This window comes from Mustela nigripes, chromosome 3, assembly GCF_022355385.1.
Source record: "Mustela nigripes isolate SB6536 chromosome 3, MUSNIG.SB6536, whole genome shotgun sequence".
Lineage (NCBI taxonomy): Eukaryota > Metazoa > Chordata > Mammalia > Carnivora > Mustelidae > Mustela > Mustela nigripes.
The window spans coordinates 142,640,278-142,657,693 of NC_081559.1; the positions used below are offsets into that span (position 1 = coordinate 142,640,278).

General features: G+C 35.6%; 1 protein-coding gene and 1 long non-coding RNA gene across 2 annotated transcripts in view; one reads left to right on the forward strand and one right to left on the reverse strand.

Moving 5' to 3' along the window:
- LOC132014102 (uncharacterized) overlaps positions 1–8,480 on the reverse strand; it is a 108,169-nt gene extending 99,689 nt beyond the window's left edge. The window contains exons 1-2 of the long non-coding RNA XR_009403210.1: positions 8,416–8,480; positions 3,844–3,962 (exon numbers count right to left, since the gene is read on the reverse strand). This is a non-coding gene — a long non-coding RNA (uncharacterized LOC132014102). The remainder of the gene's footprint in view (positions 1–3,843; positions 3,963–8,415) is intronic.
- Positions 8,481–8,573: 93 nt separating this feature from the next.
- Positions 8,574–17,416, forward strand: part of ZC2HC1A (zinc finger C2HC-type containing 1A) — a 47,582-nt gene continuing 38,739 nt past the window's right edge. Inside the window, exons 1-2 of the mRNA XM_059392895.1 lie at positions 8,574–8,715; positions 16,823–16,896. Coding sequence (XP_059248878.1) covers positions 8,700–8,715; positions 16,823–16,896 — 90 coding nt within the window. The 5' untranslated portion in view covers positions 8,574–8,699. The remainder of the gene's footprint in view (positions 8,716–16,822; positions 16,897–17,416) is intronic.

The window sequence follows — 17,416 nt, forward strand, 5'->3', positions numbered from 1 at the left end:
ATTCATTTGGTCATTAATTATATCCAATATGCTATTAATTTGCTATGTGTTATTATATTCTCCACATGCTCTTGCTCTATTAACTACATTCTAAATTCCTTGAGGTCATGGGCTTTTATTCATTTAATGTCTAAAACTGAACTATGTAAAATTTTATGTATGTGAGACATAAAATTATAGCCTGGAGGGCAAAGGGCTAGAAGACAGAAGACCTCAGTTCTACTCCTTGGTTTAGCTAACCAACCATTCATGTTAGAAGTCTTTTAATAAATTTTTCTGAGTCTTTCTAAAATAAAGTTGTAGTGAGAGGAGATTGTTAAGATTGTTAAAAATTTATTTTTTTATATTGGGCCATGGTCTGCCTCTTCTACAGTGGCCAAACTGATACACTAAGAGATGAAGTATGTCTCTCTTTAAAAAGAGGATGGGAACAAAGAAGACCTCTAACAACTAGAAGCAGCCAGTGGAATATTTGAATATGGCAAAGGTTATATAAAGATTATGAATTCTTCCAGAGAATATTCTTGGCTTTACTTTGTTGTTTTTTAGGTGTTGGTTACCCACCTATGTGGGTAAGCATGGATTATTAATCAGGGTTCTCCAGAGAAACAGAACCGATAGGATGTATGCATGAACACATATATGCACACATGTGTACACATATATATTGATGTACATATGCACATATATGCATAAAACATGTCTATATGGAGTGTGTATACACATATATATGGAGAGAGAATTATTTCAAACAACTGGCTCACATGATTGTGGAACCTTTCAAGTTCAAAATCTGCAGGGCTATGCCATAAGGTTGGAAATCCAGGGTAGAGTTACAGTTTGAGTCCAAAGGCAGAATTCCTTCCTGCTCAGGGAAAGACAGTCTTTGTTCAACTGACTGGATGAGGCTCACCCACAATATGGAAGACAATCTGCCTTATTTAAAGATGACCAATTTATATGTTAATTTCATCCAGAAAACACCTTCACGGAAACATCCAGAATAATTTCTGACCAATTATCCAGAAACTGTGGCCAAGCCTAGTTGACATATAAAACTAACCAATACAATAGATTCTGTCCTTAATAGAAACAAAGAGTAATTCACATAATTTTCTTTTATTTCATTCATGGACAGTTTATCAGTCCTCTCTTTCCTGATCTAAAACTTGAGAGAGTAGAAACCCAATGCCTTCCCTTGTCATACTCAACAGGCTAACTATTCTTCTTAAGAAAAAGCAGTTGTGCTATGGTATATGGATCTCAAGTCAGATAATCTATTTACATATCCCAACCCAGTACCTATTCACTGTAACTTTGAAAAAGTCACTTAGTATTATGGAATCTCTATATCTTCAACATTGAAATGGTAAGAATAACATTTACCTCATGGATAGGTTATGAGGACAACATAAGACTATATGGAAAATGGTATGCATAGTAACATATTAACCCTAACCATTATATATTAAATAAAACCTCTCTGCCTACTCAAAAGAACTATTTTGAAAACCACACCATTCACTCATATCCTATTCAGTCATTTAGAAAATATTTATTGAATACTAATGACTGAAGTATTACACTAAGCTTCTGAAAAACAACAATGCCCTATGAAAATGTAGATTATCAAAAGCACTGAATAGTTAATATCCCATATAGTTATTATCAATTCAAGTACAGCTGGGCATGGGATGGAATAATTTTTAGTAATAACACTAGGTCATTAAACTGGCACTACTTATACTTATAAAGGGATCTTAGGTTAGGTTCCCCAGAAGCAGGGACTGAGAAGGGGATTCTTGCATAAGTGATTTGTTAGAGATGACTCCTCTTGAGTGAGAGAAACAGGTTAGGGCAGTAAGAGGATAAATAAGCAAGGATGTGGTCTTATATGAAGACTGGCTTCAGCTCACCTTGAATCAGAGGCTAGCTTGTTGTACCCAAGAGTCTGTCTTTGGCTGTAAGATGCCCTTCTGATGATGAAGGCCATAATCTCTTAGGTACGGCAGTACTCTTCATAAGGAAGGCAATTCTTTAGAGAAGGAAGTAGCTAGCTTTGCGTTATCAGCTAGCATTCTCAACAGCTGGGCTGGATACACCTTCCAGTAAAGGGGATTTGAAACTGGCAAAAACAACCTCTGCTACAAAAGGACACTGATGTTCATAATAACAGAGGCACTGCAAAGATGTTAAGAGCTCTCCAAATTCTTGAAAAAAAAAGAAAAGAAAGAAAAGAAAAAGACTGACATTCACTGTCATCTTTTACAGTTTTGAAAACTGGTCCTTCTTTCAATTATATATAAATTAAGTTCCTATGAATACTATTATTTTATTATCTGGAATTTCTCTTTCTTATGAAAATACAAACTTTATTTTGTTTTGAAAACAGAGCCAGAGGAAATTTTTATTTCTGTTTTCTTGATTATCTGTTAGCTGCTAAGAGACACAAGTGTACATAAGGCTTAAGCAATGCTATGTTACTTAGAAACAGTAAGCAAACAATTGTTGGATTCATACTACAGAATTAGATAGACAATATAGTAAATTTATTCTAAATAAGAAGTATGTTCTAAGTAAGAAGTGAATAGAATAGTGTACTTTCTATGTAAAACTGTAAAGAAGCAATTTTTCTGGAAAGATAGGTTTGCAAATGTAGACATTTGAAATAGTTTATGGCAGAAAACTTTAATAATATGCATAGCCACAATGAAAATTAAAGCTTTAGTTTTTCCCTTTTACCCGTTTGTTCTTAAAACCAAGTAATCAATTATATTAGTAATTGCATATATTCATAGGGTGAATTCTCATACAGCTGTTTCCATTAAAAGGAAGCTGGAGAAAGTATAGTATCTAATAATTGCTTTAAGTAACAGACCCATAAGGCTTTTAAAATCATAAAGAAGTACCAAGATGTTCACTTAGGTGATTTATACTGGGAGACTTTTCCTTTTTGTGCTTAGTATAAATATCTTAACATCATCATTGACATTACATAACATTTATTTATAATACATTAGAGCATTTTTAAGAAAACTTTTTAAAGAGCCCCTGGAAACTGCTATGATTCATAAGGCCAGGGCGAAAGAACTCATTATTTTTTTTTTTCTCTTTTTTTTCTGTTTCTCCTTCTCTAGGTGGGAAAAAGAGCACCTAAAAACACTTGGCTCTTCTGGCGACAATAGGTAAAAAGTTGAAGTTCACAATGTGTCAAAACAGTTCTAGGCATTGGTTCTAATTTGAATTTTTAGAGCTACCCCATAACATACAGGACACTAGAAAAAAAAATGTTTTTACTGTCCTTCCTAGTCTGTATCTAAATTGTCTTTGTTTTCTTAGGATTATATTTGGTTATACTAATAGAAAAATGCATAAGCAAATACTCTTATTATGTAGAGGTGAAGAGAACCCTAATAAAAACTCAGATTAACAGTTCATAAGAAAAATATATTGATGCACTTGGCAGAATTAAAGTTAAAAATTTCTGTTAAATGAAAGATGTCATAGACAAAGTTATCAAATATTTCATAAACTGAAAAAATATTATTAAATTAATCAAAATAGTAAGCAGTTAACATCTAAAATATACAAGGAGTTTACAAATCCATAAGAATAAATAAGAACCCCAATATAAAACATAGATAAAAACAGGAAATTCATTGAAAATAAAATCTGAATTAGCAGGTATATAAAGAGATGCCAAAGTCTTGGTTTTCAACAGATTGGCAAAAATTAGGAGTAGGTCAGCTATTAATGAATTATGGGAAGATGAATGCTCTTTCACATTGTGATGGCAGTATATACTAGTACAACCATTGCAGAGAACAATCTGGGCATACTTACTAGAAATGAATATGATCCAATAATCCATTCCAGGAACACATCCCAGAGAAACTTGAGCCCAGGTTCATAAGGGGACAGGCACAAAGATGTTCATTGTAGAGGCATCAGGGTGCCCATCACTACAGAAAAGGGTAAATAAAATGTGGTGTATAAATACAGTAATTCAGCACACAGAAGCAATAAACTAGTGTTATATACAGGAGCCTGGGTGAACCTCTAAATGAATATTTATTTAAAAATTACAAATTTAATGAAGGCTACAGTATAATGTCATATATATAAATTAAGAACAGATGCACATATAAAATAGTACAACATATGTTTCAAGGAACCACATATACCCAAAGATACCTATGAGCTTTGAACTTAAATGCAGTATCATGGTTCTTATAGTAAGAGGTTGGTATAGAGTTAAAATGGTGGATGAAAAGTTTAAGTAATAAAATGGGGGAAGAAAGATAACTTTGTGTAGGTAGTTGATATATGTGCTGTACACTGGTAAGTATTACTAACTCAACACCCTGCATCTGAGATTAAAAATATGTGAAATATATAACTATAATGCCTGTAATTTATAACTTAGAAAAATTTCACATCATGAATAAATATATTTAATTACTCTTCTTGCTTCTTTACCAACTACCCCAGAGCATGCCAGACTTCCATTAATTTAAGTTTTAAGTCATTGTCCCCCTCATCCTCGGTGGTCTTTACATATCCAATGACACCCTTCAAGATTACAATAAATACAGTACTTCTTTGTAAGACCTTTTAAATTGTTCTATTCAGGCAAATGTCTCCTGATATCTTAAGCTATACCAAACCATCTAAGATTTAATAATATGTTGCATATATTGTCCTCTATCTATCACTGTATTATTCCTTGCCCAGGGCTTCCTCTACTAGATGTTAACTGCACAGAAATCCGAAAGACCTCTTTGGAGATGCCAGTGGTGCCAAGAACAGTGCTGTGCATACAAGAGTATTTGGATTAACAGATTTTCAGATAAGATTTGGGATTGTGGTGGCAAGGGATGGATAGATGGGACCATAACTGAAGGTTGAAAAAAATGTGTCCTATTGCTGCTGAGAACTACTTTTGAAAGTGAGGAGAATAGAGATTCCTTTTGGAATTGGAGTTTCTTTTGGAACTAGAGGAGAAAGAGTAGAATAATCAATATCACACCGTGAATGAAGTAGCCTTCCAATCAATGAAGGAGATGAAGCTTGCTTTAACTTCCTCTTTTTTTTCTTTTCTTTTCTCTTCTCAGTGTTTCCTTATTTATGAGGAAATTTATTTATTTATTTATTTCTCTGAACACTTAAAAATTTTCTTTTTATTTTAATCTACAAAATAAAACTATTAAGAGCCAACTCAGATGTGCTTCCTCCATCTTGAAAACTGTTCCATAGTTCTTCTCCCTTTTCAGGGGAAATATGTTTCTTTTGTTTTTGATTAAAGCTATCATTTTGTTATGATTACTAAATGTGTAAATTACTAAATTATAGTGGGCCATTCCTCTGGAGGCTGTGGAGATAAGAAACCCCTTATATAATGGGAGTTGATAAACTGGGTCAGATTCTCACTGAGATTCAGAATTGCATTTAGCTATGCTCTGAAAATGATTTCAACAAGAGCCAAATGTTGTCTCAGAAAGGGAAATTGATCTTTGGGTAAGATCCAACAGGAGGTTGGAGCTTTGAAACAAGAAGATACATGTGGCTTGCTCAGCCCTTTGAAAGGTCCCAAAGAGATGTGGATTGGCTCCGGGAAATAATGATGGAAGAGAAAGTAATGGAAGGCATAAAGAATCAGGTAGATGATATGGTAAGGCAGAGTCTTAGCTACTTACTAATTAGCTACTTACTAACTTTGTCACCTGTATTGAGTCAATACAGCTCTGAACCTTTGCTTTCTTTTTTGTATGATAAGAGGTAAGAAAATCTTTATTTTTCATTCATCTATAAATGTTGCCATCACCTAAAAAGAACACTTGGCAGCTATAAAAACATGAACAGATAAGAAACATAAGAGAAGGAACTGAGCTTCATTCATTTAAGTAACTAATAAAGTAATGGGCCTGAAAAATATATAATAGGTACTCAACAAATATTTGTTGAATGGATGGATGAGAAAAATGGAATATATCACGAGGAAGTAAAGTCAGGAGAGAACACCAAGACCAGACTCTTAGGCCACTCATGTAGGAGGCAGAGGATGGAATTTAGGAAGGCAAATAAGAAACTGTCTTTTTTTGCTCAGAGGTCAGGACCAGGAAAAAAGCTTCAGGAGCCAGGATAGCTGTAGCATAAAAGTGCTGAGAGCCTATTATCTATACAGAAGATTAGCAGGCATGTTTTAAAGAATTAAAATCCACAGCAGTAATGCCTACAAGTATACCTTCAACAATATGTCTGAACATTTAGAATTACATTTAAGGCAACTAGAAGGCAAGGTGAGTAAGGAAAGTGAGGAATGCCATGAAATTGCCATAGGTAAAATCAGACAGACCAGACTTTAAATCGAAGTTACATTCATTAGGAGTATATATATGGCAGAAAATTAATCTGAGACATCTAGAAAATAAAGAATTAATTCCGAAAAATGAAAATCATAGTATCTACTCTGAAGAATTGTTTTGAAGATTAAATAAGTGAACATATGAAAAGGACCTAAAATATGCCTAACATGATTTTTAAAAATTGTATTGTTATCATTATTATTGCCTTATTGTTTTTATGCATAATAGAGAATGTATTAGCCAACTCAATATTTGGCTTGAGTTCAGTTCAAGATCTTGTAGTTTGTAAACTAAATTGCTTCTTTATTTTTGGGTTTTTCTTCCAAGTGTGTTTTTTTCCTATATTGTGCTCTTTTAAAAGTCCAACCCATCCACTCCCCCATAATTCTAGCTTTGTTTTAGCAGCATCAAGGAAAAAAAGACATTTCTACTTAGGCCAGGGAGGCTAAGTGGCAGATGGCTGTGGTCTGGCCAATAAGGCCTCAGATCTCAGATGTTAGAGGAACAGAAAAAAGTCAGAGCAGAACTATGGGAAGAAACAGGAACGGTGGAAGTTTTCTTTCACGTGACTGTAAGAGATGAACCATACCAGATTCAACTACTTAGATAACCTTCCCAAATAAGAGGTGATGTCCCCCTCTAGTGTTTGTTTCTAGTTTATATAATTGACCCTTGAAAAGCACAGGTTTGAACTGTGAGAGTAAACTTACATGGGTTTGTTTTTGTTTTTTAAATCAATACAGTACTGTAAATGAAAAAAAATAAATACAGTACTGTAAATGTATTTTCTCTTTCTTATGATTTTCCCAATCATTTTCTTTTCTCTAGCTTACTTTATTGTAAGAATAGTATATAATATATATAATATACAATATAGGTGTTAACTGATTGTTTATGTTATTGGTAAGGCTTCCAGTCAACAGCAGGCTATTAGTTAAGTTTTTGGGGAGTCAAGAGTGATACGTGGACTTTCCACGGTGCAGGTGTCAGCACCCCTAGCCCCCCATAATATTCAAGGGTCAACTGTAATAACTTCATTTGAGTGGGGAGTAAGAGGAAGATTGTTTCCTAAAGGCTACTGCTTTGTAAGATACATATTTTTAACAGTAAACAAAGTTAGCTACGATGTGAAAACTCTGCAACTGAACAGATTAATAAGAAAATTAATAGAAGACCTGTTACAGAAGTTACATTAATACTGATAACTTGCCAGTAGCTACACTAGAGTTAACAAATATGGTTTATCATTGCTAAATCAGATTTTTAAAGAAACTGTATTTATTTTTTTTTTTCATTTACAGTACTGTATTTATTTAAAGCTAAAGAAACGTGTTAAGACTGTTAAACAAAAGTTTTAGCTAGGTTTGAAGCTACCTTCATCCTCAATAGGTTTTGGACTCTGACAGAAATAGGCCTCCTTAGGTTTTGGACTCTGACAGAAATAGGCCTCATTCTGTAGTTAGTTCCACCCTTAAACCCCCGGCTCAAACATAGTTTTGGTGTTAGTTCATAAATTACAAAGCCAACAGACCATTTTAGTTAAAGGATGATCAAGTATAGGGCCTGGGTAGGTCGGGAGTAGATGAAGATGAAGGATGGGCTGGGTTTCACCTCTAATTGTCGGCCCAAGCTTTCAGGCTGAGAGAATTGTTCCCAAGTGTTCAGAGCAATCTCAGTTCTACAACCCCAGACACAAAGTAGGATTTCAGGGGGCGGGGAGGGGGGGGAGTGCCTTAACTCCTTAATCTGTGTGTGACTATCAGGTCTCGGGAATACACTCCAGTAACGTCAGGTGACCAGCTAGCGGAAAATGGAGAGTGAACTGCACAAACGTGTGTAAGGGCGCGTTTGGTTTGCTTGTGAGCTTAGAGCCCTCAGGGAGAGAGAAGACAGAACTGTAATGACTCACTGAGGGACTGGTGAAGGGCGGCCCATGAGGCGCTGAGACATTCTAAGTGGAAGGATAGTGTGTGAGGAAAACAAGTCTGCGGTCAGGAGAACAAAGACGTCGTTTAGCTACGGCACACAACCTGAAGCGGTTTAGGCTTACCGGGAGGGCGACCGGGAAAGCTCACAGTCGGGAAGCAGCGGTGCAATTGCAGCGAGAGGCGCGCCTCTCCTGAGCCCCGCCTCTCCTGAGCCCCGCCCCTCCTGAGCCCCGCCCCTCAAGCGTCGAGCCAATGGGAGCCCGGGATGTTAGCTGGTGGGAGGTGCGGCCGGGTTGCTACAGCCGGAGCTGGGCGGTGGCGGCGGCGGCGGCGGCGGTAGCGGCGGTAGCGGCGGTGGCGGCGGGTGTTGGGGGAGAAATCTCGGGGATCCGAAGGTGGTGGCGCAATGGAGGGACTGGAAGGTGAGGAGGTGGAGAGGTGCGGGCCAGGCGGTGAGAGCGGGCCCGAAGCAACCCGCGGTGCCCAGGACGGTGGTGCCGGTGGCGAGGGGCTGGACCGGAGCGGTGGACCCTGCCGCTCCTTCGGAGGCCCTAGCGGCCGGTAGCTTTTCAGCCCCCAACACCGTGGAGCTCCGGATCCTCAGGCTGCCCCGCCTCAGACGGTCTTCAGCTGGGGTTCCCGACCGGGAGCCTGATACTCCTTTGGCATGTGCCTGCTGGTCTCTTTTACCGTCTTTTGGTCTTGCCTGACTCCTGAGTGCCCTTTTGATAATCACAGTCTCCAGCCAGATTTTATTTTTCTTGCAAAGTGGACTCTCCATTAATGACCATGGCCTCTCTACTGCCAGCCTTAGCTGGAGCCCCTGGGTGTGTTTGCAGCCTCTAGCTCCAGACACTTTCCTGGCCAGTGTCCCTAGGTAACCGTTTTTCTCTTTCTGCCGCATCTTCTATCGGAGGGATGCCAAGAGCATCTACCGAGGAAGAGTCACTGGCAGCCTCAAAGCCGGGACTATAGATGAACAGAAGGATTTAAGAGCTTGTTAATGACGACTCTGTAAGGAAGAGCCGGCATTGATTCCTTATCTTTGAGTTAATCCTTGTGCTGTAACCATGACTCCAGATTTTGCTTTGTTCTCAATTCTTTCACTTCTCTATTATTTTTGTCCGTCTTATCCTCTGTAATATAACATTTGCCTAAAAACAACAATGGAAAAAAAAAAAACTAGTTAACATTGGCAACAACAGTTTCAAGGTTGTATTTCAAATTGTGGTTAATCCTTCTGATGAACGATCCTGTTGCCTTGGTTTAGCTCTTTCCCCCCCTCCTATTTTACATAGATTCAGGTGGAATTAAAAATAAACAGTAGTGTTGAGCTCTGTATTGTTGCATGCCAGAAAACAAATTATTTCAGGTTGTGTTATAAAGTGAAAAGTAGTAACTGGTAACTTTTTGCAGTTACCTAAGCATGCCAAAAAACAAACGTAATGATGAATATGATAGGTTTTAATGCTTTTACTCTCACAGTAAATAGCTTGAGAATGGTAAATGAGAATTCTAATAAATTTTCCTTTTGTGGGCAGCTACAGTGTACTGTGACAAGTGAAGTTCCTGTTCTCTGGTCGTGTAATTTATTTCAGGGAGATCATTAAGTTTCCATGAAATAAGAATTGTAATGATCACACTTCTTACTTTCAAGATACTGTTTTTTAGAGGACATATGGAGGAACCTAATTTTTAAAATAAATTTTAATATATGTGCTGGTCTTGTAACACAGTGGATAGGATCATGGGTTTTGGAATTCTTGTGAAGTTGTCATAACATACATTAAGTGCTTTAAAACAACTTTTCTGAAGATTTTTATTATTTCATTTAACATTTGTAATTAAGGCAAAGATTTTCATCTGTTTTTTCACTTATATATGCTAAGCGCCTAAAGCAGTGTCTGACCCAAAGTGGGTACTTAATAAATATTTGTCGCTAGATAAATGACTTTGTCTATCATAGGCACCATTCTAGGTCCCAGGGTTGTAGCAAAAAAGAAAAAGTCAAAAACCCTGTTCTCTTTGAATCTATGTTTTAGTGAACCTTATATTCTAGCAATACCAAGACATTACGATTGAAATCTTACTAAGAATGCTTTTAAAATATAATGAAAATCCAGTGTAGTATTCAATACATTTGTGGAAAAATATATGTATTCTGATGTGATATGTTATGAGGGGTATGTTTTATGGGCCCAGCTTATGATGTATCACGGTAAACAGTACTTGCTCCTTACTTTTGGGGGTATTTTGTTTTTGTTTATTGTTTAACAAAATGAGTTACTATCATTATGATGTGTTTAGTTCTAATTAGGTTAAGTTAAAATATATGAAATAGGTTTTTGTTTTTTGTTTTTTTTTTGTAGAACAAAACAGTTGAAAAATCAGTCCCTGTTAGGTCCTATTTTGCAAAGACCAGAATTTGGAATCTTAAGGTTCCATCCATTAATTCATTCATCCATGCCTTCATTTAATAAATATTGATACAGTGATAAATAAGATAAAGTTTTGCCCCTAATGGAAGTTAAAGTCTAGCACTTGGGGTTTTTTGTTTTGTTTTTTTTAAGATTTTATGTATATATTAGAGAGAAAGCATAAGGAGTGAGGAGGGAGAGAGAAAAGCAGACTCCCCTCTGAGCAGAGAGCTAGATGCAGGGACTCCATCCCAGGATGTCAGGATCATGACTTGAGCCAAAGGCAGATCTTTTAACAAGCTTTCCCCCTAAAGTCTAGCACTTTGAGATCTAATAAATGTTATATTGCAGTCCTGTAGAAAATCTTCAGGAATTTGCTTACCATGTCATAGTAATTGAGTAAATATTGTACTGTTTGGTGTCAGACTCATGTTTCTAGTTGAAGCTAGTTACTGGACTAATCTTGATTGTAAAACCAGAAAATATATGGCCCCTTAAAAAATTCTATTGAAGATTATCATACTCTTTTAAAAATCATTTACATATAAAGCATGTGCCACTTTTATTATTTTTGGTCTTCTGGGACTTCTCATGTTCCCTGATCGTTAAGAGATGAGGTAGTAGTCTGAACACTCTATTTCAAAACTAAATATAAATTATCGCTCATGATTCTGTATCATCTATATTTGAGAATTTCTGTGTTCTGTGTGTAATTGGAGCAAAACCTTTAATTTCTTTTCACCTAATTCTTGTGCCCTGTAGGTATACCTAAGGCCTATAGAATTAGGTCTAGACTTGGGAGAGTTTTAGTCTCTCCTAAGCTTTTATCTATAAAATGGAGAGATGATAAACTTTAAGCAGATTTAATAAATACACTATTGTCATTTCTTTCATAACATCTTGATAAGTGGTTATTAACAGTTGTAATAGAGATCAGGCTCCCCATTCCTTTTCGGCTTACTAAATTAGCAGATCTTAGTGTACTGCCCTCTAAAACCTCATTAGAAGTCTAATTGCTCTTCTCTGGTGTACCCTAGATTTAGTTGAAGGAAGCATTCCTGTCCCATTAGGGTTTCCTTTTGGTTTTGTTTTCTCTAGTCCAAACACATGCTAGTTTACTGAATAATTCTTCATCTTTATTGATTTATCTAGCATTCATTGTTTTTTAGTCTTGAGTTAGATGCTAGGTTATTTTAAAAGCCAGTGTGTTAGAGAGGCCTGTGTTTGGATCATTGTTTTGTTTCTTTTTAGTTCTGTGGTTTAGTAAATCTCCACTTCAGTTTCCTCAGCTATAAAAAATGGAGGCTTTAAATACTAATCTACCTGAACTATATTAATATTAAATGATGTCACATACATAAAGCATTCAGTGAGGTGCCTAGTACATAGGAGTTCCCCTCAGTCCTTGTTTATTGGATGGGGAAACTCATATAAGTGTGTTGGGAGCTTAGGAGTGTTTCAGTAGAAGTAAAAAGCATGCTTGGAAGGGATTGTGTGCAGTCTTACTCTATATAGATGGCTATGGTACAGGATGGGCTGGAGAAAGAAGAGACTGGAAATATGTATATGGGATGGGGATTTGAACTAAGGCACAGATTGTGGGAATTAGAAAGGGAGGAGAGGTGAGATATGACTTGGATATGAGAGAGAAAAAGAAGCAAAAGTGTTGTCTAGCTTTGATGAAGAGTAAATATTAATATCTGAAGGTCTCTGCTTTAAAAGTCTCCTCATTAAAGAAGCTTTCCCCGATCATACCCACTTTCCAAATACGCTTACATATAACACTATGACTGTCTTTTCTCTTCTTACTCTGCTCTCTTTTTCTGCATTATCACTGCTTATCACTACCTGATATTTTATGTATTTGTTTTTATTTTTTCCATGTTAGAAGAGTAGAAGCTCTGTAAGATCATCACTGTTTGCTTACCTCATCGAACAGTTCCTTTCTCAGGGCACCTGGATGGCTCAGTTGGTTAAGCTGCTGCCTTCAGCTCAGGTCATGATCCCAGAGTCCTGGGATCGAGCCCCACATTAGACTCCCTGCCAAGCAGGGAGTCTCCTTCTCCCTCTCCCTCTGCCTGCCATTCCTTTTGCTTGTGCTCTCTTCAATATGTCAAATAAATAAATTAAATCTTTAAAAAAAAAAAAAAAAGAGCAGTTCCTGTCTCATGCTAGGTGCTCAACAAATACTTGGGGGAATCAACAAATTGATCTATTTTAATGTAGTGTTTGGGCCTGATAAAGTTTTCCTGCAGTTTAGGTAGAAGAGAAAGGGAGGAGGTAAAGAGGAGTTAGTAAATGTAAGCCAGGGTTTCAAAAGATGTGCTACTCAGAACATTGGTCCTAAATGTCTCCTGGGGTCAAGATTTCTGTTAGGAAAATAATAATATACTAAATCCCTTTTTCAATACTGAGGAAGTTCTGCCCTAAGAAAACCCATTCCTTTAATCTAGCATTTGCCAAACATGTGACCATGGATCAAAGGATTTGAGGGTGATTGGTGAAAGTAGAAATGACTAGTCAGGTTCAGACTGAGTAGGAAGAAAAGTGCAATGAGGAATGGGTTATCAAGAAGATGCAAATCATTCTGAGATCAAGAAAGTGATTTAAAGAGAGGTAGAAGGTAGGAGTACATGGCCAGAGAAGGTGCTTGGGTATTTTAAGAGTCCAGAGGTGGACCATTACTAAACTATTTTAACAGTTGTTATTTTTGTTGAACTGGAGTGGTGGACTAAAGAGGAGTAGACTGTGAAGGCTCTCTGTTGAGTAGGTTAAGTGTGAATGTTTAACTGTGAAGGCTCTGTGTTGAGTAGGTTAAGTGTGAATGTTAACTGTTGAAATCTAGGATGAACTCAAAGAGGAAAGTCTTTTGAGATTATTAGGGATTGTTGACCTGAAAATAATTAGATTTTGAAAAGGATTGTTGGAAAAAGACTGTATAACAGATGCTGTATGCTTCAAAACGAAGGTTTGTTTTAAAGGTTGGATTCAGATGAGCAGTGACCCATGGTGAAGAAAGAGACATGCTACACAGAAGCCAGAACTGTTCTTAATTTCCAAGATTTCATTTCTTTTGAAAATGTTCTTTCCTATTTCTTAAATAGATACATTTTAGAATGTCATAACTATTTAGATAACAGCATATTATTTCACATCTATATATGTGTAATATATATCATAGTATTATATAAAGATACCATTTCAAGCCTTATGGTGCAGGTTTTGAAGTTGCCAAATACAGTAATGCATAACAGAATCAACACTGTGTGTGAGATAAATTTTATAAAGAAAAGTTATGGAGAGTTTTAGAATATTAAGGTACTTTAGTTACTTGGTTTTATCCATTAATTTGAGTGCTTCTTTTGACAGTGCTTGCTCTCTGCTACAATAGTCACCCCTCTGCATATCATCTCTACTATGTTTTTATAAGCCTCACAGTTTGCTTGCTTTTGCCACACAAGAGAGATTAGTGTTTGCCTTCAAGTGCTGGCGAAGAGTATTTTCTTATTTTATTGGTTGTAAAGCATTTTCATGTATAACATCTCAGATGACCCCTTAAGTTTTAAGGTAGACAGAGCAGATAAAATTCTCATTTAACAAATGTTAAACTGAGGCTATTTATATGATTAGTCATACATTTTTCTTCTAATTCATGTAATGAAGACTTTTCCAACAAGGAGAGAAACATCTTGTTCTTTGCTATAGTTCCTTGCAGATTCTTAGTTCCATATATAGACAAGTGGAATTGATTTTCTCAGCATTCTGCATGCTACCTGAAGCATTCATTCCTCCATCTGCAGTTGGTCAGCTGGTTTAGTCATCCTTATATCTGACCAAATTTTTGTTTAATTTAATGCCAGTAAGAGGGTATGTTATCATCCATGTACCTTTCTTGCTAATGTGGTCTTAGGGTAGGTTTTATTAAATACATATAGTATATTTGTTATGGTGTATTAGATAGAAGGGGGCCATGTATGTCATTCAACCTAACTTCCTTCCGAATTTTATACAAGAGGAGGCTGAACCTTAGTGAGGTTAAATATCTTCCCCAGGGAGTTATAGTTCTGGGACTTATTAGACAAATTTCAGTGCCTTTTTTGCTAAGCTGTCATGTCTTTTAATTAATACCATTACAACAAAATGTAGCTTTGTGACTCAGAACCTAAGCTGCTTATGACGTGTTGGTAGAAGAGGGTGTTCACACTAACATACATTTGCATGTTATACTTTGTGAATTATAGGGCTATGCTGTATGACTACCTAATATAAGAGGGAGGAAATTAAAAATTTATATCTTTATTTATTTTGAATGAAGTAATGACTTCAAAATTTTTGTAAAATTTTTGTTATTTATTTAACTGAAGTATACTTTAAAGCAGGTAAAATAAGTGATACTCTAACATTTTGTATTGATGAATTTTTAAATCATTGCTTAGAATTTAAAAGGTTATATGAAAATTATAAGTAAACAATAGATTATGTATCATGTGGCATCACTTTGAGCATCATTATGAAGACATTCTTAGTGTATGTTACAGATACATAGTGAAATTAAGTCCCTGTTCTCCCTAGATAACCTAACCTCTGGTATTAGAGAAGAACAATTCAGGCAAATCTTTGCTTTTGTAGTGCCCACAGCTTTACTGCCACCGTAGAGACATTGCCTCCATTTGAGATGATAGTCACTATCTACCATTAAAATTGGGCAGTGGAGTATTGAGAGAATGAGAGAACAAAACAGTTTTTCTATTATGGTTTGATTATATTCCCACCCATGTCTATTTTGATTCTTCTGTTAGTTTTCTTGAACTTAGTAAATGCTTTGGAACAAATTACATGAAGTCATAATTGTACTTTTCTCATGAGTTTCTTTAGGTTACTTCTAAAACAAAGTGGCTATTTGTCTTTCATGTGATAAGGAATTTTAACAGTAAAATATTCAGCAGAAAATATATTTAAGAAATATATTTAAATGTATCTAATTATGAATTATATTCAATTATTATTTTATATTATATATTAATTATATATTGTTAATATATTTAATGATTAAATAAATAAAATATATTTAATATAGTTAAGATACAGATTCAAGTACCATTTTTAGAAAATCACAGGTATGGCAATAAATTTAGTTTTGATAATTGGCTAGACAGTAAAATGACAAATAGACTCAGCTATGTAGAATTCCAAAGAATGTAGTTGTTTCTTTTAAATAAATTTAGCAACAAAATCTGTTGTATGAAAATGTGTGATAGATGCAGTAAGTTTTGATTGAGTAAAAGTTTCGGCTACTTGCCAGTTATTTGATGAATTGTGCCATAGGATGGAATATCTCAGTTTGCTGGTCCATTGAATTCTTATATAATATTATATGTATAAAATAATGAACAATTTATATAATAAAGGTAAGCATAGTAACTAGGGATTCTTTAAGGCATTATAGTTCCTATTGTCTGCTGTTACACAGACAAATTATTATTATTTTTCTTAAGATTTTATTTATTTGTGAGAGAGAGAGGGAGCAAAGCAGGGGGAGCTGCAGGCAGAGTAGAAGGAGAACCAGGCTCCCCACTGAGCAAGGAGCCTGATGTGAGACTTGATCCCAGGATCAGGATCATGACCTCAGCCAAAGGCAGATGCCCAATGGACTGAGCTAGTCCCAGAACAAGATTCTTTTTATCCTAGAATCCTTAGATCATCTCAGGAAGCCATCTCACTGATCACCAATGTTATATCTTAATCCTTTGAAGATTAATAATATATAATATTAACCTCAAGGTAAACAATGTTTAAAGTTTGGGTAATTTACAGTAGAGACAGGCTATAAATTCAGAAAATGTAACAAATTGGTTTGTTTAAAATTAAAGAAAACAAGATATTTCCAACAATATCAGTTTGGTGATACTTAAATCATGACATCAGTATTTGACATGTCCTTTTTGACCACTGATAACTCTAAGTCTTGTGCCTCTTTTAATAATATTACTTATTCCAAAATGAAACAAGACATTTTCCACAAGAACTGACAGCTTATATATGAGGACATTAAAATTTGGAAGTTTCACAATTTGAACAAAGAATTTATTGATTAAATTCTTTTCTCTTTTAGAAAATGGAAGTGTCCAAGTAGGAGAATTGTTACCTTGCAAGATTTGTGGAAGAACGTTCTTTCCAGTGGCATTAGTGAGTACCTTTTTCCTTTGGATTATGATAGATCTGTAATTATTCGATAATTTAGGACAACTATCTTGGGAAGAACCTCTGTGGAATAATTTAAAGAGATACTAGTCAGTGTTCTTTGTTCAAGTGTATCAGTTCCACCTATGTCTTTCTTCTAGAGAGGTCTCTCCTTCATAGTTTGGTCTTCAGAACTACTCTGTTAAGTGTTTCTGTGTGGGAATATTAACAAAAACAGAACAAAAACTCAGAAGTGCGTAATTATGTATTTAAAGATAAAGAATGCTATGTGTCTGGGATCTGCTTTAAAGTACCTTATGAAAAAGAGCTGGGATAGATGACAAGATTGCTAAATTGCTGATAATTGTTGATGAGTTCATGACACTATGCTCTTAATTCTTATGTATATTTGAAATATTTGAAGAAAAGTTGTTTTCAATTAAAAGTGTACCTAAATTATATACCTATATTATGCATTCTTTTAAAATTTTTATTATTTTTTATATTATACATTCTTTAGCTACTT